This window comes from Taudactylus pleione, unplaced genomic scaffold, assembly GCF_031769625.1.
Source record: "Taudactylus pleione unplaced genomic scaffold, aTauple2 ptg000053l, whole genome shotgun sequence".
NCBI classification, from domain to species: domain Eukaryota; kingdom Metazoa; phylum Chordata; class Amphibia; order Anura; family Myobatrachidae; genus Taudactylus; species Taudactylus pleione.
Window position 1 is genome coordinate 3,198,353 of NW_028284455.1, and position 20,969 is coordinate 3,219,321.

Consider the following 20,969-nt stretch of genomic DNA (forward strand, 5'->3'; position numbering starts at 1 on the left):
GGAATGCAACCACAGCTAAAAGTGTCGGGAGAGTATGGCTTGAATATATAGCTGTTCTCTTACATTTTTATATTAAAAATAAAACCCTTTTTAAAAAAAAATCACATTATTAAACATTTCTTTGTAATAAGCACTAGAATTAGATATGTCTCTAGTTCACTCATTATAATTCTGTTTCAATGTATCCCCACTTTTTCCCCCAATTACAAATTCCAGAGTAATTCATGCTTAAGAAAAAAAAAAAAAAAAAAAAAAGCTGTTAATTTTCCCACATTATTTCAATCGGGAGGAAATTGTGGAATAACAGAAATAAAACATCACCCTGCAAAAACAGTTAATTGCTTACACTTAAAGAGACACATACCACAGTTTCCGATTGATTGAATATTAATACTTATAATAACCTAATTTTATACTTTGTAAATGGTGTATCCACAACATGGTGCAATGATAATGTGTAAACAAAATGTATTTAAAAATGTTTCTTGTATCCAGATTTGCACCTATAAAAATATACCATATATAATGTGGCAATACATTTGTCTTACTTTTAAAATGGGCACTAGCATAGACCTACAATTACTGTAGGAAGTGTGACTCCCATGATACTCAAGGCTCTTTCAGCAAAGTGTCTGATATGTATCCGATGGGGAATTTATAGACGTGTGTCATTCTGTGTTGTGATCTCTTTTTCCGACAAATATTTCAGCAATTTTCAGATACTGGAATGCTCTTGGGTGGTAAGAATAGCCACAATGACTGGGGTGACTCTCCATGTCTTTTGTCCTGTAGCAGTTGTCAGCATAGACTAGCCACAGAGGTAAGAGGAGCAATTGCAGGAGCCAAGCTTTTCATGTAAGGCATCGCATCAGAATGCAATAAGCATCTTTCCTCAACTAATTTTATTTTTAAGTTTATTGTGCGCTGGATATATTTTCTTGTGCAAAACAACATTATTCTTTCTCTTTATTTATATTGCAAATCATTGCTAGATGGTGGAAGTCTGAACTAACGTGACAATGGAGTATTTCGACTCAGTGGGATATGTGATTATCACCTTTAACTATAATATTACTGTAATTGGTAAGTATGCAATATATTTTTTATGCACTAATCATTTTTAATTAGTAATTTAAAGACTTTCATGTATTCTTTCTTTTAACCAAATTATTTTATAAATGTAACTTTGATGTATTTGTACATATATCTATAGAATGTTTTACTTTTAACTATCCTACTTGCTATACATTATGATGTAAAACAGCAGAAAGACATGTACAATATAAGAAGCTAGTAAACTAACTTATTAATGTAGTTACCTAAAAGCTGATCGGTTATGTGGACTATTGTCACTGAATACAAATGTCACAGTTTTAATCTGGTATTTTATTGTATTTATTTTATATATAATACAATTTTTCAGCTTTATATGGTAATAATAATAGGTTATGTAATAAACTTAAATTAAATTTAAATTAAGTTGAATATTTTAACAGAATGAAAGGATGCAGATGGCAGATAAATTATTGGAAACTAATTAAGGATAGTGTGTCAATACAGTTAAACCACATCCAGATAATTGCAGCACTAGATGCATCAGATAAATAAAATTCAGTTTATTACATATCATACTATAAATTCTTGTAGTCTACCTATTATTTTTCAATTCATTTATTCTCAAGAATAACCTTTTTACATCATATATATGTTTAAAGTCCCACCACTCTTTTCTTTTCATCTGCTTTTGCTTGAAATGTATCTTCCATTTTAGTAAAAAAATAAAATATATATATATATATATATATATATATATAATATATACTGTATATTTTGTAAAATGAGGTCTAAATTACAGCATGAACCTCAATATAGTGGGAATGAACCAGAATAATTTAGTATGTAATATGTTGTAGAGAAGGGTAAATCTATTACCCTACCTGTCCTTAAAGGGCTTTTCTGATTTTTGGCTGATCACATAATGTAGTACTAATGGTAGGTATAAATTGAAACAGGTGACATTCACTGCCAAAGAGGACTTTATATGATGTGTCAAGTATGTGAAGCTCACATTTTACCACTTGTCATCCCTTACTGGTCAAAAATGTAGACACTGATGTATCACCCCCTGAAATTTTTGTCCTGATAAGTATAATATCATATCGCAACATATCAAAACAATTACAGATTATTCATAGGTGAGTGTATCAATATGGTCTTGCAGGGACATTGACTCCTATAGGTTACTATGGCTAATACCATCTAAAGTTGAAGTTATCGGGGGCCAAGCTTCCCACAGTCCAAATAAAAACCTAGCAATCTTAACTATTATTTAATAAGATTTTCTCAACCTCCTCACTTTCGATGGTAGAGCACCCTCAAATATTTTAAGTTAATTGTTTACAAATGTCTGCAGAGTGTTTGTGGGCTGAAGGACCAATAAAATGCTGCAATATTCGTTAGTATGGTTTCTCATTGGTTCCCAAGGTCACACCTCCTTTCAGAGTGGGTTTCAATTTGGGCTTTAAAACAGTAGAACCCCAGGAAGATTAAATTCATGAAGCATCCCCTGGTGTTCTGATAAGGGGCACTCTGGGTATCTTGATTTTGTCACCAGGGAGTGCACTTAAATCAATGAATAGACAGCTCACTGAATTTAATTTAAATTGTAGTCCTCTTTTTTTTTGGGGGTGGGGGGACTGTTTACTTCTTACACTTTTGGCATTCTATTATTTTTGGTCTCATCATACAAGGAAACACTCTGTGTCCGATTAAAGTAGATGCGAGGTTCCAGTGGAACATCACATGATCACACCACTTGCGAGGTATTAGGGTAGTAAATCCATGTATGTTTTTGCTTGCTTGCCATTGATGTGCAAGCAGAAATAAGTGAGGTTTCATTTACTGTATTACACGAAAGTACGCACAGAGGCTCATCAGGCTAACTGAATTTATCCCTATGAGAGAGCTCATCATTACAGCTTCCAGTCAAGTAAGAATGAGAATGTAAGTGTGTACATATACTGAGTAATCGCTTACATAGTTATGTATGGTCAAAGAAAGGAGAAAAACCTGCACCAAACTTAATCATATGATGAATATTAGTTATCACATAATATATACCAACAGTACTAAAGAATTTAGGATGGAACAGTACCTAGTTTTATATGTTTGTGTTGTCGGTGGTGCTCCCCAGGGCTTGTATCTATAGAGTATATGGGTAGGTTTTGACAAGTGAGCAAAACAAGAAAGAAAAAAAACTCTTTGTGGTGGCACTCTTGTATGATTTTCTATTTAAAAATGATATTTTTATTTGATATGCATTAAAAACAAAATTATACATAAACACACAGAAAAAAACTTTTTTTATTGTCCTCCTTAGATGGACAGTAAGGCAAATACTTCTTATATAATAATAGGAAAACATATCCTAGAAGAATAGTCCTTTCTATTTGGGTGAAAATATTTGTTAACAACACTGCTCTGATGCATGTGCTTTCATATATGGTAATATGAGGCACAGATAGTTACCGTATATACTCGAGTATAAGCCGACCCGAATATAAGCCGAGGTACCTACTTTTACCCCAAAAAACTGGGAAAACTTATTGACTCGAGTATAAGCCTAGTGTGGGAAATGGCAGCAGCTGGTAGTCTGACAGACTCTCAGCGGCTGCTGATTACAGCAAACACACAGCTGCTGGCTCCGGCGGCTGTGTGTTTGGCAGTGTGTAGCGCTGACCGAACTCCGTCCGGTCAACGCTACACTTCACTCGAGTATAAGCCGAGGGGGTACTTTTTCAGCACATTTTTTGTGCTGAAAAACTCGGCTTATACTCGAGTATATACGGTAATTACTTTGTTTAAAATACAGCATTATACTCACAGGTAACCAAAAACGTTATTCTCCAGAAAAGACATGTACCAGAAAACCTGAGTGAGACACAGGTAAACTTAATCTGATAGCACAGTGTTGTCAGATATTGCATCTTCCATTAACATATATGATATTAGTCACGTTATTCCTTTCTTGCTAAAAACCAACAATAATAGTAAATTGTAGAGTCTGAAAAGGTTTTATAATAAAGATAGCAGGTACAGATATCAATCATATTTCCTTTGACGATGTAACATGCAATTCCAAGGGTATAAGAAACATGTAAATTCAGAGGGATAAGAGCCTGCCTGTGAACACATATCATATAACAATGGCAATAATATCAAACACATGACATGTTTACCAATCTTAAAAGTCTGACATAGTATGAGTTTTCCATTTGAATTCTCAGTGGTATCAGATTTAGGGGTCTATTTACTAAGCAGTGTTAGGAGTCAGAGTGAAAAGCGATAAGAAAGTGATAAGGTGCCAGCCAATGATCTCCCAACTGTCATTTTTCAAACACAGCCTGTGAGATGACAGTTGGGAGCTGATTGGCTGGCACCTTATCACTTTCTTATCACTTTTCACTCTGACTCCTAACACTGCTTAGTAAATAGACCCCTTAAACTTATCATGTGTTGTTTAAACAGCAACAGAATTAGACATATTTTCCTTCTGGTCAGGGAGTGTCTGACATCCTGGCAAAGAAATTCAAATAATGGTATACTTACACCGACAGAAATAACTACTACCGACTGTGTAGTCTCTGCATATATTTGTAAATTTCATATAATTTTACACAGTATCATACTTTCTGGTATATTCAGTATACATATCAATTAGATTTTCTAGAATAGCAAACTGTGTCTCTAGTACTATAGGTCTGCAGTTATAGCAGTACCAGGTTTTCTAGTCCTAGTAATGTCAATAATGTCAATAATTGCTACTTCTTTGAATACAGGTTCCATACATGTTAATAACCAACCCACAGCTTAGCGACCGACCAGGGTGATGGTCGCGATGGTCAAGACCATTGCGACCATCGGGGCTTGCAACGAGACCCTAAGGTTGGGTCTCGGCAGCCACAAGCCCCAGGGAGCTTCCTGCTCTGATCGAGCAGGAACCTCCACACTGACATCACTGCTGATGTCAGTGCGGCCGCCCACAAAACGGTAGGCGTTCCTTCAGGAATGCCTCAGTTTGTGAAACCACCCCCCCGCGCCGTTTACAAAACGGGCCGAGCTGTCTATCAACATCGACAGCCGGCCCTTTTGTAGTGAGCTCCGGAGCGAGAGAGTTTCTCTCTCGCTCCGGGGCTTGCGCACGCGCCAAAAATGCCAAAATCTTCAAGTAGGTTAAATAAGGATCTAATTCATATGTTTTTATATCCATACGAGTACAAAAATATTTCATGTAAAATTACATCATCATGCCTTGGACATTATATATTCTATTAAATAGCAAACATAAGTTGTAAACTTTGTTTTAATATAAATTACATCTTATACATGGTATACATATATATATATATATATATATATATATATATATACAGTCAGGTCCATAAATATTGGGACATTGACAGAATTTTCATATTTTGTCCTCTATTCACCACCACAATGGCTTTGAAATGAAACAAACAAGATGTGATTTAACTGCAGACTTTCAGATTTCATTTGAGGGTAATTACATCCAAATCAGGTGAACGGTGTAGGAATTACAATGGTTTCTATATGTGCCTCCCACTTTTTAAGGGGCCAAAAGTAATGGGACAAACTAAACAATCCTAAATCTAATTTTCACTTTTTAATACTTTGTTGCAAATCCTTTGCAGGCAATTACAGCCTGAAGTCTGGAATGCATAGACATCACCAGACGCTGGGTTTCATCCCTGGTGATGCTCTGCCAGGCCTCTACTGCAAATGTCTTCAGTTCCTGCTTGTCTTCAGTTCCTGCTTGTTTTCCCTTCAGTGTTGTCTTCATCAAGTGAAATGCATGCTCAATCGGATTCAGGTCAGGGGATTGACTTGGCCATTGCATAACATTCCACTTTTTAGCCTTAAAAAACTCTTTGGTTGCTTTTGCAGTATGCTTCGGGTCATTGTCCATCTGCACTGTGAAGCGCTGTCCAATGAGTTTGGAAGCATTTGACTGAATATGAGCATATAATATTGCCCGAAACACTTCAGAATTCATTCTGCTGCTTTTGTCAGCAGTCACATCATCAATAAATACAAGGGAACCAGTTCCATTGGCAGCCATACATGCCCACGCCATGACACTACCACCACCATGCTTCACTGCTGAGGTGGTATGTTTTGGGTCATGAGCAGTTCCTTTCCTTCTCTTCTCTTCCCATCACTCTGGTACAAGTTGATCTTTGTCTCATCTGTCAATAGGATGTTGTTCCAGAACTGTAATGGCTTTTTTAGATGTTGTTTGGCAAACTCTAATCTAGTCTTCCTGTTTTTGTGGCTCACCAATGGTTTGCATCTTGTGGTGAACCCTCTATATTCACTCTTGTGAAGTCTTCTCTTGATTGTTGACTTTGACACATATACATCTACCTCCTGGAGAGTGTTCTTGATTTGGCCAACTGTTGTGAAGGGGTTTTTCTTCACCAGGGAAATAATTCTTTTGTCATCCACCACAGTTGTTTTCCGTGGTCTTCCGGGTCTTTTGTTGCTGAGCTCTCCAATGCGTTCTTTCTTTTTAAGAATGTTCCAAACAGTTGATTTGGCCACACCTAATGTTTTTGCAATCTCTCTGATGGGTTTGTTTTCATTTTTCAGCCTAATGATGGCTTGCTTCACTGATAGTGACAGCTCTTTGGATCTCATATTGAGAGTTGACATCAACTGATTCCAAATGCAAATGTCACACCTAGAATCAACTCCAGACCTTTTACCTGCTTAATTGATAATGAAATAATGAGGGAATAGCCCACACCTGTCCATGAAATAGCTTTTGAGTTGATAGTCCCATTACTTTTGGCCCCTTAAAAAGTGGGAGGCACATATTGAAACTGTTGTAATTCCTACACTGTTCACCCGATTTGGATATAATTACCCTCAAATTAAATCTGAAAGTCTGCAGTTAAAGCACATCTTGTTTGTTTCATTTCAAAACCATTGTGGTGGTGAATAGAGGCCAAAATCTGAAAATTCTGTCAATGTCCCAATATTTATGGACCTGACTGTATATATATACACACACGCACACATACACACACATGTGCCATGACTACTACAATCTCCAATCAGGAGGTATCAAAGTCATCTCGTTTATCTGGATAAAAATAAAAATGAACAGAAATAAATTTAAATAAATGAATAAAAATTCTGATGATTGATATGAGTATATAGCCGTTCTAATATGGTGTCAATATTTATGATTGCATATCATATCTAATATTTTGTATGTTCAAAAATAGTGTCAACAGAAGTGAACACCTGCATCTCTGATTTATTACAACACACTTGGTGATGAGAAATTGTTTGAAAAACTTAATTATATGGTATATATAAGAAAATTATTATATTAAAAAGTTATATTATATAACTATATGAATATATCAGGAAAAACTATGTACATATTTGTTAAGGATTGTGTGATTTTGTGAGCTAAAGAGTGACTTACAGAGGGAGAAATATATATATAAAAAAAAAATATATAAAACGGTAAGGTGAGTATATACAGTAAGTAGAGTGAAGAGATAGACTAGTGAATGTGTGATAAGGTGTGGAAAAACACTATTCTTTACCCCAAAAATAAAATGATAGTATAAAAATATACTGAAGAAGGGGGAAAGGTTGGTGCTCAATATTATAAGGGAAAAGAATATACATGTATTTACATTATGGATGAGCGGGTTCGGATTTCTGAAATCCAAACCCCCCCGAGCCCCCCTGATCTGAGTCGTATCCGAGTCAGGCTCGACTTTTCTTGCCTGACTCGGATCTGAAATCGAGGCAAAACATCATCATCCCGCTTTCCGGATCTTGCGGGTTTTGGATTCAATAAAAGGTCCCCACGTCGGCGCCATTTCTCACTACGGGTGTCTACAGTGAAGAGGGAGGATGGGAGCTAGGGCTGGCTGTGTTGTGCTGCTGTTGTCCATAGGGGCTGTGACCACTCAGTCCATAGGGGCTGACTCGACTGTGTTGTGCTGCTGTTGTCCATAAGGGCTGGCTGGGCTGTGTTGTGCTGCTGTCATAGGGGCTGGCTGGGCTGTGTTGTGCAGTCAGTTGTCCATAGGGGCTGTGTCCACTCCAAAGTCTATAGGGGCTGGCTGGACTGTGTTGTGCAGTGTCCCATAAAGGCTGTAGTCCTAGAGGGGTGCTGTAGTGTTGTCCAGGGGGTGATCTGTGCATCAGGGGTGCTCCCCCAAAGTGCACTGCAAAAAAAAATGTTTTTTTTTCTGTTTGTGAATTGTGTGCGCAGTAGCCACACGTGCATCAACAAAGTAGCGCCAAGCATGCGCCTGTGTCATAAGTAAAGGGCCGGCTGGCTTGTCCGTTAAAAGGTGGTGTAACCCCCAAAGTGCACTCCAAACAAAATAAAAAATTATTTTCTGTGTTTGTGAATTGTATGCACTGTACGTGCATCATCAAAACAGCAGCACCAAGCGTGCTTCTGTCCGTTAAAGGGTGGTGTAACCCCCAAAGTGCACTCCAACAAAAACAAAACATTTTCTTCTCTGTTTCTGAATTGTGTGCACTCTATGTGCATCCTCAAAGCAGCAGCACCAAGCGTGCATCTGTCTGTTAAAGGGTGGTGTAACCCTCAAAGTGTGCTCCACAAAAAATAAAAAAATCTTCTTTTTTTCTGTGTTTGTGAATTGTGTGCACTGTACGTGCATCAACAAAGGAGCAGTGCCAAGCGTGCGCCTGTGTCCCATAAGTCTGTTAAAGGGTGGTGTAACCCCCAAAGTGCACTCCAACAAAAATAAAACATTTTCTTCTGTGTTTGTGATTTGTGTGCACTGTACGTGCTTCCTCAAAGCAGCAGCGCCAAGCTTGCGTCTGTCTGTTAAAGGGTGGTGTAACCCCCAAAGTGCGCTCCAACAAAATAAAATAATCTTTTTTTCTGTGTTTGTGTGTGAAATGTATGTGCAATAGCCGCATTGGCATCCTCAAAGCAGCAGCGCCAAGCGTGCATCTGTCTGTTAAAGGGTGGTGTAACCCCCAAAGTGCACTCCACAAAAAATAAAAAAATCTTTTTTTTCTGTCTTTGTGAATTGTGTGGGCTGTAGCTGCACCTGCATCCTCAAAGCAGCAGCGCCAAGTGTGCGTCTGTCTGTTAAAGGGTGGTGTAACCCCCAAAGTGCGCTCCACAAAAAATAAAAAATTCTTTTTTTTCTGTCTTTGTGAATTGTGTGGGCTGTAGCCGCACCTGCATCCTCAAAGCAGCAGCGCCAAGCGTGCGTCTGTCTGTTAAAGGGTGGTGTAACCCCCATAGTGCACTCCAACAAAAATAAAACATTTTCTTCTGTGTTTGTGAATTGTGTGCACTGTACGTGCATCAACAAAGGAGCAGCGCCAAGCGTGCGCCTGTGTCCCATAAGTCTGTTAAAGGGTGGTGTAACCCCCAAAGTGCGCTCCACAAAAAATAAACAATTCTTTTTTTTCTGTGTTTGTGTGCGAAATGTATGCGCAGTAGCCGCACGTGCATCAACACAGCAGCAGCGCCAAGCGTGCGCCTGTGTCATAAATCAAGGGCCGGTTTGGACATCTGGTCCAGACTGAAGGACGTGCCAACTATTTCTGACATGTCAACTGTCACTGCATATGATACTGTTACCACATACAGAATGGTGGAGGATTACATTGGTGACAGCATCCAAGTAGGGATGTCAGACAGTCCATACCTGTACTGGCAGGAAAAAGAGGCAATTCGGAGGCCCCTGTACAAACTGGCTCTATTTTACCTGAGTTGCCCCCCCTCCAGTGTGTACTCTGAAAGAGTGTTAGTGCAGCCGGGAACCTTGTCAGCGAAAGGCGTAGGAGGTTGCTTCCACAAAATGTGAAGAAGATGATGTTCATAAAAATGAATTATCAACTCTTCCAGGGAGACCAGACTCCAGAACGTACAGAGGGACCTGTGGTGGTGGATTCCAGTGGGGACGAATTAATACTCTGTGAGGATGAGGATGTACACAACACTGAAGAGGGTGAAGAATCGGTGGATGAGGAGGATGAGGACGACATCTTGCCTCTGTAGAGCCAGTTTGTGCAGGGACAGATTAATTGCCAGCTTGTTTTGTGGGGGCCCAAACGAACCAATCATTTCAGCCACAGTCGTGTGGCAAACCCTGGTGCTGAAATGATTGGTTTGTTAAAGGGTGCATGTCCTGTTTATACAACATAAAGGTGGGTGGGAGGGCCCAAGGACAATTCCATCTTGCACCTCTTTTTTTTCTTTGGATTATGTACTGTTTGGGGCCTAGTTTTTCAAACTGTCATCGTGTCTGCCACCTCAGTGTCACTCCTAGATGTGCCACGTGTTTGTGCCGCCCAGTCGTATCGCTTAGCATAGTCATCCAGCTACCTCGGTGCAACCTTTTGGACATAAAATCACTATTGTGAGGTGTGAGGTGTTCAGAATATACTGGAAATAAGTGAAAATTAAGGTTATTGAGATTAATAATAGAATAGGAGCAGAAAAAGCCACAAATTCTGTTATTTTAGCTGTTTTTATGCTTTTTTCAAAAAAATACAAATCCAAAACACAAAACCCAGAACCCAAAACATGGAATGGTGGTTTTGGCAAAACCAATCCAGATCCAAAACACGAAGAAAGATCCTGATCCAATACCAAAACACAAAACACGAAAAGTTGCCGGTGCACACCCCTAATTTACATACACATATACATATATATCCATATGTACATACACATACATACATACACGTGCCTAACATGTGCACAGGCATACCCACGCACGTACATTCACACATGCACTTATACATGTGCACGTAACGTATACACACATGTGGAAAGGAAAACCTGCATCTATAATCTACAATAAATGTATAAAATCACAACATTAATAATAAAAGTTAAATTGATTTCCCATCAAAAGTGCCTTTGTCTTATGTGGATAAGTAAATGTGCATATGTGGATAAGTAAATATAAGTTTCAAGAATTCTTAAGTTTAAACGAATAGGTTCTAATCAAGTGGAATCAGTTTGGTAAAAAGACACTATAATATATGTGTTCATTAAGTCCTCCTAGGGATAATGCTGCTAATTTGAAAGTCCACATACTCTCTTTTTTCAGGAGTTCCTTCATGATGTCCTCTCCTCTTGTTCCCAGATGTATTCCTTCCAAACCAAAGATACGTAGGTCTTCATAAGTATCTTTGTGTTCGAAATGAAAATGTTTAGCGACTGTTGTTATTGGTTACATTTTTGAAGATCCTTTGCTGCATTGTGAATTGAGCCTATGTGTTCCAGACCTCTTTGTTTCAACATTCTTGATGTCATGCTGACATATTTAATGTTACATGAACATGTTATACAGTATACTACATTAATTGCCTTGCAGTTGATAAATTCTTTGATTTTAATTGTGTTTCCATATTTATCCATAACAGTGTTCTTAAGAATGTATTTGCAGGCTTTGCATCTCCGCAGGGATATGTACCTGTTCTCAAAGGTGTCTTTGGTGATGTTCTAGTATAATGGCTCTGTACTAATTCATCTCGTAAATTAGGGGACCTTCTCCTGCTCATTGAGACTGTTTCTTTGAGCTTTTAGGAGAGGTCAGGATCCATTAATAATATGGACCAGTGCAGGGGCTGGCTGGCAACTTTTAGCCTGGGGGGCAAGCACACGACACTGGCCCATGAGCAGCCTACCAACCTCAGTGCCCAGATGCAGTGCTATCTGTCGCCCCCCCATCCACACAGTGACTTCAATCACCCCCTACCCACTGCTACACTCACTGTCATGCTGTCAGTCCAAACTTCATCCCCAGACTAATGCTGGCCATACACTCTGCAATTATCGGGACGATCCGCCCGATATCGGCGGATCGCCGCGATAATTGCAGCGTGTATGCGGGCGACCGAGGGTTAAAAATTGCTCGGTCGGGCATGCTGGATTGTCCAGCATGCCCGTCCGATGCGATATTTACCCGGTAACTGTCGGCCGCATCGGGCAGTGTATGCCCAGCGCGGCCGACAGACAGACATTTCCTGTGTTCCTTCCTACGGAAGGAACAGGGAAATGTCTCCTCCCCCGGGGGCGGAGCGCGGATGTCGGGCTATACACTGTGAGATTTCTCTCACAGTGTATGCCGGCAACAGCTGCGGCTGGCAGGCAGCCAGATAAAATGTCTGTCGGTCTGACAGACATTTTATCTGGCAGTGTATGCCCAGCATAAGCGATGCACTGCTGATTGGAGAGCTGATAGTGCCAGATACTGTACACCCACAATTTGGGCCTATCAGGAACCTGCATAGTAATAGCCTACACTATCTACTGCATAAATATAATGTTATTCAACACATTAGGGTATGCGGGACTACAGGTGGGACATGTTGTATGGAGGGGAAGGTGCCCCCACAGTGGTGTGGTGCAGAGTTGGACATACCAAGAACAGCGTAGCTGAGCTCAGGAAACCTTTACACAACACAGGCACCACCAGGCGCTGGCATCTAACAATTGCTCTGCTGCTTTCAGAATAGGTTGCAGTGCTGCTGGCTGCAGAAGCTGGCTATCTGCACCCACACTCCAGCCATACAGAAGCTGAAGGTGGGGACACAGGGAAGTGGAGGCAAGGGAAATTTGAAGAAAGGTACAATTCCCGAGTAAAGTGTGCAGCGGTACTACATGTTATGAAAAGTTGCCTCCAGCCTACCTTATCAACTGCGCTAGGAGGGGACTCAGGGGAGTATGTTTTGTTCCTCCCAGACTACTTTCTCGGGCACCCACACTGGTTCCTCCCCTCCACATTTGGAGTCTGGATGCACATGCTTATGATGCCTCAGTATACTATACACTGTAATACATAAAAAAAATAGTTCACAAGACACAAGGCATTTGATCTGTCCTCCTAGCTAGCTATGGGGGAGATGTATGAAGCCCAGAACGGTATAAGCACACGTTAGGTGCGCTGATACCGCTTCTCCACGATGTATGATCGGGGGTCTGGGCGGTAAATGACAGAGGCGCTATGCCCCCCTGTCATTATCGGCGCTGCTATCTACAAGATAGCAGCGCCGATAGCCTGGGCCATGTACGAACGGTCAGATAGTCCGTCCCGCTGTAGCTGTCGTTATCGACAGCTACAGCCTAGCGCTGTCCTATCCCCACAGCAGCGACAGCGCTGTCCCTGCTGCGGCGGCTGCCGGCTGCACGCGGGGATTTCGCGATACTTGTGAGATCCCGCGCATGCTCAGTGGAGCCGGCCGGGACTGAGACACAGCGCATTGGCACTAGGCTGATGCGCTGTTGTCTATTGCGGGTAATGCCGGAGGGGGGAGTTAACGCTCCCCCTCTCCGGCCGATGAGATGTTCTTACAGTGGCACGTTAACTGCCGCTATCATACATATACCCCTATGTGTGGTGCTTTCATTGTGAGACTGAGGCTTTTAAAGACCAGAGTCTACAGTCACATGTACAGTAGCTGCAGCATACATACTCTGACACACACACACTCTCTGCAGTCCAGTCACACACACTGACCTTACTGACACTCTTTCTGCAGTCCTGTCACACCACACTGACCTTACTGACACTCTTTCTGCAGTCCTGTCACACCACACACACACAACACACTGACCTTACTGACACTCTTTCTGCAGTCCTGTCACACCACACATACACACAACACACTGAGCTTACTGACACTCTTTCTGCAGTCCTGTCACACCACACATACACACACACACACACTGACCTTACTGACACTCTTTCTGCAGTCCTGTCACACCACACACACACACACACACACACAACACACTGACCTTACTGACACTCTTTCTGCAGTCCTTTCACACCACACATACACACAACACACTGAGCTTACTGACACTCTTTCTGCAGTCCTGTCACACCACACATACACACAACACACTGAGCTTACTGACACTCTTTCTGCAGTCCTGTCAAACCACACATACACACACACTGACCTTACTGAAACTGTTTTGGCAATCCTGTCACACCACACACACACACACACACACTGACCTTACAGAAACGTTTTGCAATCCTGTCACACCACACACACAATGACTTTACTGACACTCTTTCTGCAATACTGTCACACCACACACACACACACACACTGACCTTACACTCCTGCAGTCTGTTTTCCCTCACATTCGGAGAGAACAGTCTCCCATTGGTCCAATCTCCTGAGCTTCTGATCTCCGGGTTAAGCAGCTGCAGGGTCCTACCTCCTGCACTGTTTGGTGATTGACAGCTTCTGCCTGCCTGCCTGCATGCTCAAGCTTCCCTGACAGTGAATGTGGCCACTGCTGCCGGCCCAAATCATTCAATAGTGCATCGGCCCGGGGGGCATATGGCCCCCTGCCCCCCGGCCCAGCACGCCTCTGGACCAGTGTCTCTGTATGATCAATCTAATCTCTCTCCACTCTGTGCAGAAATTTCCAAGAAATCGAATCTGATTTGTTGTATTCTTGTTCTTTTCTTTATCTGCTTTAAAGATTAAGGAATCTCATGTTTTTTTATCCAACTCTGAACTCGCTTTTTTGATTGATCTGCCACTATATCCTCGATCTTTTTTTCTCCTGGAGAGTTCCTCACCAATCTTTTTATAGGTGTTGTCGTTGGAGCAATTTCTCCTCTGAGGTATTCTCCTTTTGGTATATTTGCCACTGTGTGTGAGAAATGGGATCTAGATCAATGTAGGAGGCTGTTAGTGGCAGTTTCTTTTCTAAATAGTTCTGTTCCCAGCATGCTTTTTTCATTTTTATAAATCATCAGATCTAGGAAAGAGATCCTTTCTTTACTGGCCTCATATGTGAATCTCAAATTGAGATTATTCATGTGTAGATCATCAATTGAGTGTTATGGGATTCCACGTCCCCTTCCCATATCATAAACACATCATCAATGTATCTAAGCCACATTGCAACATTTTGGGTCTGTTGATCATGGCGTTCATGGAAGACGTGTTCCCGCTCCCACCATCCCAAGAAGAGGTTGGCATATGTGGGGCACCTGCTGCCCCCATAGCTGTTCCTCTAACTTGTATGTAGTATGCATAGTCAAATGTAAAGTAGTTATTGTAAAGAATAAACTCCAAGAGTTTGATGAGACATTTGTGAAATTCATTGTATTCTTCCATCATGAGGAAGTATTTTATGGCTTTTAAGCCATCAGAGTGTCTTATAGATGTAGATAATGATTCTACATCTATACTCACCAGGAGTTGATTATCTTCCAATTTGACATAATTGTTTTAAGCACATCCGTTGTGTCCTTGGTATATGGCTTTCTCTGACTTCCTATACCAGATATTATTGGTCGGCCTGGAGGTTCCCTTAAGTTTTTGTGTGTTTTTGGAAGTAGATAGAAGGTTGGAACTTTGGGGTTTGTGATATTAAAATATTGATATTCCTGATTAGTGATGACACCATCTTTGTATGATTTCTTAATGATCATGGAATATATGATAACTGTATTGTCATTTGGATTGAAAATAGATTTCTTATGACAATCAGTATCATCTAGCTGATGGCATGCTTCCTTCATATATAGGTTTTTTGGCCATAGCACAATGTTTCCGCCTTTATCAGATGGTTTGATAACCACATCTTTCCATGTTTTAATATCTTGGATGGGCTCCCTTTCTTTTCTAGTTAAGTTATCATATTTGGGTCTAAATCTTTTCTTTCTTTGTTGCATAGCATCCAAGTCTCAGGATACTAAATTCATAAAGACCCTCACCTCCGGGCATAGGTTGTCTTGTGGAAAAAATGTTGATGGTTTTTTACATATGGGACGGTTCTTGTTCTGTTCACTTCTATCCTCTCTGGTATCATCAAGTTCTTCTAGGATATATAGTGCCTGGAGTTCTTCCTCAGTTAGCATATCTGTATTCACAGATGAGGATTCCAATTCAGATGGGGCTGTCTCTCTCCCCAACTGTGATGGAATATCATTGTGGGTTTTCTTATTATTGGCGTGATATTTTGCTAATGATAATTTTCTCCAAAAAAAACGGAGATTCTTTTCCCACTGAAATCTTTCAAAGTGTTTTGAGGGTGAAAAAGATAGCCCTTTTGAAAGAACTTTATTATGTTCAAGGCAATATGATGTAATTTTACATGAAGTATTTTTGTACTCATATGGATATAAAAACATATGATTTACTTTCTTATTTAACTTACAGGAAGATTTTGCCACTTCCTAATTGGAGATTGAAACTGTGAATCATGAGATCTAGAACATGATAGGCTTAGGGCAGCTGGATTACATGATTGGAACTATAAGCTGTCAATCAGGTATATGCAGCTTGTGATTGGCTGCACGCTACAATATAACCTAGGATCTAGGCAATGCACAAGAGACTGTATGTGATCAAGCCCAGCAGAGGGCGAAACGCACGTCATACGTAGTTTCCGGGTACTCGTGGTGCACACACGAGTCCTGGCATCAGGCACTTGCCATTGCAAGAACCAGGCTAGAGATGAGCCCACTGCAGCACCACACTTTTATGCAGGTACACACTCTTCTTTCAACGCTCTCTCTTTCGGATAGGCAACTCCTAACCTCCCTGCAATGTCATTGAACACCAGGGTGGGGGGAGGAAGCGGATCCTGAAAGCAGAAACGCCTCTACACTTTACTTCTATCTGCCCTACCAGCTGCTCTCTCACCTTTCGTTCCCTGGACTAGTATCAACACGGGAAAGCAGCAGAAGTAGCTGGACCATAGGTGTCAGATACTCCTCCAATAGAGTGCTTACCAACACTCATATTACACCAGATACCTGGGAGATAATCAAGAGTGTTATTAACATGTATGGAACCTGTATTCAAAGAAGTAGCAATTATTGACATTACTAGGACCAGAAAACCTGGTACTGCTATAACTGCAGACCTATAGTACTAGAGACACAGTTTGCTATTCTAGACAATCTGATTGATATGTATACTGAATATACCAGAAGGTATAATACTGTGTAAAATTGTATGAAATGTACAAATATATGCAGAGACTACACAGTCGGTAGTAGTTTTTTCTGTGGGTATAAGTATACCATTATTTGAATTTCTTTGCCAGGATGTCAGACACTCCCTGACCAGAAGGATAATATGTCTAATTATGTTGCTGTTTAAACAACACATAATAAGTTTAAATCTGATACCACTGAGAATTCAAATGGAAAACTCATACTATGTCAGACGTTTAAGATTGGTAAACATGTCATGTGTTTGATATTATTGCCATTGTTATATGATATGTGTACACAGGCAGGCTCTTATCCCTCTGAATTTGCATGTTTCTTATACCCTTGGAATTGCATGTTAACTCGTCAAAGGAAATATGATTGATATCTGTACCTGCTATCTTTATTATAAAACCTTTTCAGACTCTACAATTTACTATTATTGTTGTTTTTTTGGCAAAAAAGGAATAACGTGACTACTATCATATATGTTAATGGGAAATGCAATATCTGACAACACTGTGCTATCAGATTAAGTTTACCTGTGTCTCACTCAGGTTTCCTGGTACGTCTTTTCTGGAGAATAACGTTTTTGGTTACCTGTGCGTATAGTGCTGTATTTTAAACAAAGTAATTAACTATCTGGGCCTCATATTACCATATATGAAAGCACCTGCATTAGAGCAATGTTGTTAACAAATATTTTCGCCCAAATAGAAAGGACTATTCTTCTGAGAATTTTTTTCCTATTATTATATAAGAAGTATTTGCCTTACTGTCCATCTAAGGAGGACAATAAAAAAAGGTTTTTTTTTCTGTGTGTTTATGTATAATTTTTGTTTTTAATGTATTTCAAATAAAAATATAATTTTTAAATAGAAAATCATATGAGTGCCCCCACAAAGAGTTTTTTTTCTTTCTTGTTTTGCTCACTTGTCAAAACCTACCCATATAGTTATGTATGGATAGATACTGTGGGGCTGATGCGGAGTTGGGTATAAATTGATTTAAAAAAAAGTGCATGCAAAAAATAGTATTTCCGCACATACTGTATGCAGAGCCGTACACATCTCAAGACACAACCCATTGGCAGCAAATGCTCCTAGTTTACAACAAGTTCTCAAGTTCAGTGTGTACTTTTTTCCTGCCCTGTAGCAGGCGCAAAGGATACGCCTCCAAAAAGGTGAATATGCACGTAACTGCTGGCCTACAAGAGACCTATTTGCATGAACATGCCCTTATTGAAGATTGCCTAATTGATAATGCCACTTTCATTCCCCGTTCCGCCTTTCTAGTCACAAAATTGGATATGTTCAAAATGAGTGCGGGTCTGCATGGCTGCATATGCGTGTACTTAATTTCTGAGCATGCGCAGATCAAAATCAAATATTTGAATTGTTGATTCTTCAAACAATTTTTTTTGTGTATGTTAATATTTGTGATGTATACATCTTTACAAATGATAAATAAAAAGAGATTACATTTAATAAAAAAAATCAATATATGCTATTTAAACTGGCATAGTATCCTCCTGGCAACAGCCCCTGTATCTCATATATAATTCTATAATAAGTTATTTTATTTTGAGCCAAATCCACTTTGAGTGTACACTACACAGAGGAGAGTTATTAAATATAAGAAATGGTACAAAGGAAGCAATTTGAGCGGGTAATCATATTCTGTGAAATAACAAAAAGGAGTACCAATGTGATAACTAATGGAGAACTAGTGGAGAACTTGATGCCACTGTGGTTATTTGTGTGGTAAACATGGGAGAGTTGTGTAGAAAACAAATAATAGTACAGGTTGAGTCTCCCATATTCAAAATACTTGGGACCAGGGGAATTTGGATATCAGAATATTCCGTATTTTGGAATATATGCATACCATAATGAAATATCTCAGGAATTGGACCCAAATCTAAACACAGGATGCATTTATGTTCTATATACAGCTCATACACACAGCCTGCCGGTAATTTTATACAATATTTTCAATAATATTGTGGCTCAAACAAAGTTTGTGTACTTACATGAAATTCATTTATGTTTCATATACACCCTATACACACAGCCTGATGGTAATTTTAAACAATATTTTTAATAATTTTGTGCCTTAAACAAAGTTTGTGTACATTGAACCATCAAAAAGCAAAGATTTCACTAACTCAGTCATGCTTAAAAAAATTCTGTACTTCAGAATATTCCGTATTTCAGAATATTTGGATATGGGAGACTCAACCTGTAATTGTATTACTTGACACAGACTGTTATTAATGATGACATCCACATTAGCTTTCTTTGTCATTCCAGGGAAGATCTGGCTGACCTTAATGGTCCTGCTAAGAATGGTTATGGTTATCCTTGCTGGTTACCCACTCTATCAGGATGAACAGGAGCGATTCATTTGCAATACGTTACAGCCAGGGTGCTCCAATGTGTGCTATGATATTTTCTCCCCCATGTCCCATATGAGATACTGGCTTATTCAGACTGTGATGGTCTTCTTACCCTATGCCCTGTTCAGTGTCTATGTCTTGCACAAAGTAATGACATATATGACAAGTGCAAATGACCACTGCAGAAAAAGTAACTCCTCTACCTATCATGGCGTGGGCTTACAAATGGAAATACTCAATTTTTCTGGTGCATATCTTGTTCATGTGGTGCTGAGAACTATATTAGACGTTGGCTTTGGTGTTGGGCAATATTTCCTTTTTGGAATTTTAGTTCCAAGTAGGTTCAATTGTTCTCAGCCTCCTTGCACCAGCAATGTAGACTGCTACATCTCCAGACCAACCGAAAAAACCCTTATGATGATTTTTATCTGGGGAACTGAAGCAGTATCTCTGATTCTGAGTTTGGTGGACCTGATTTGTGTATGTCATAGAAGGCGACATTCTCGGAAGATTAAAAAACAGCTGCTGCTTCTTGAAAATGATTCTCTAAAAGGTGGTTGCTGTTCTGATTCTCCTCATACAAAGCTAGCTGTGACTCCTGATCAAATGGCCATGTATCCCGACAGTCCTACCGGCAACCTTGAGAAAATAGGTGAGCAAAACAAAGGCGACTCCCATTCTCTCCCCTCCTATGAAGGAGAAACTGCTTCATTTCAAACTGAAGGTTCCCATCAAGATATGGGAAAGTCTAATGTGAATGCGAACAGCAATAAAACCTGTTCCTGGCAAGTTAGCGTGACGTCAACTGGAAATAATTCACTTGGAAACGAGCATCATCTGCTCACTCACAGGCAACCAAAGTGTAAGAAAGAGAATTGGAGCAATCCAAAACTGGCGGATTCACCTCAACCAGAAAAAAATCCATCACCCAAAAATAAAAAATCAGAGTGGGTCTAAAACATATGTACGTTAATGTCTGCTCATTGTTTTTGTTTCTTTACATGAAAAAAATATTTGTGTTTTTATCCTTTGCACTCTATGCTTGTTCATGTGTGATGATGTAATATATACAAAATTAGAAAAAGAAATAAATATGCCCATGTCGTTGAATTAGGGTAAATGAAATGACAAACAATTCAGTTAATTTTCTGCCATTTATCTTTTACTGATCAAGTAACAACAAGTTTTTATGAGCGTTGGTTATCTCCAGATAGATTGGAGTTGTAGAATGGATATAAGAAGATCCCATTGTTTTATGTATTTGTCATCCATCAATGACTATAGCTCTAAACAACAAGGAACTTAAGGCCTGATTCAGAGCCGCTCGTAAGTGGCCGCTCGTTCGCTCCGAGCGATGTTTGCCCAAATGCGCATGCATATGGATCGTTATACGCATGCGCGAACCAGTCAGTGCGGTCGAAATTCATGTGCTCGCAAAATAGCGAATGCCTGATAATTTGAGTGACAGAAAGAGGCGTATGTGGGTGGTAACAGGGGAAGGTGCTTGAAAACGGGGAGTGGAGATCCGATCGCAGGCGTGCTTA

The 20,969-nt window shown here is 39.9% G+C and overlaps 1 protein-coding gene across 1 annotated transcript; it reads left to right on the plus strand.

Moving 5' to 3' along the window:
• The first annotated feature begins 1,019 nt into the window (after positions 1 to 1,019).
• GJD4 (gap junction protein delta 4) lies at positions 1,020 to 20,382 on the plus strand. Its single transcript, XM_088463178.1, has 2 exons — positions 1,020 to 1,083; positions 19,340 to 20,382. The coding sequence occupies exons 1-2, from the start codon at positions 1,020 to 1,022 to the stop codon at positions 20,380 to 20,382; spliced, it is 1,107 nt and encodes a 368-aa protein (XP_088319304.1).
• The last annotated feature ends 587 nt before the right edge of the window (positions 20,383 to 20,969 follow it).

Excerpts from the sequence above, each read along its gene's own strand:
- GJD4 (XM_088463178.1), top strand. The coding sequence starts at position 1,020 with ATGGAGTATTTCGACTCAGTGGGATATGTGATTATCACCTTTAACTAT. Across the intron at positions 1,084-19,339 it reads CTATAATATTACTGTAATTG|GGAAGATCTGGCTGACCTTA; the intron begins GTAAGTATGCAA and ends TTGTCATTCCAG.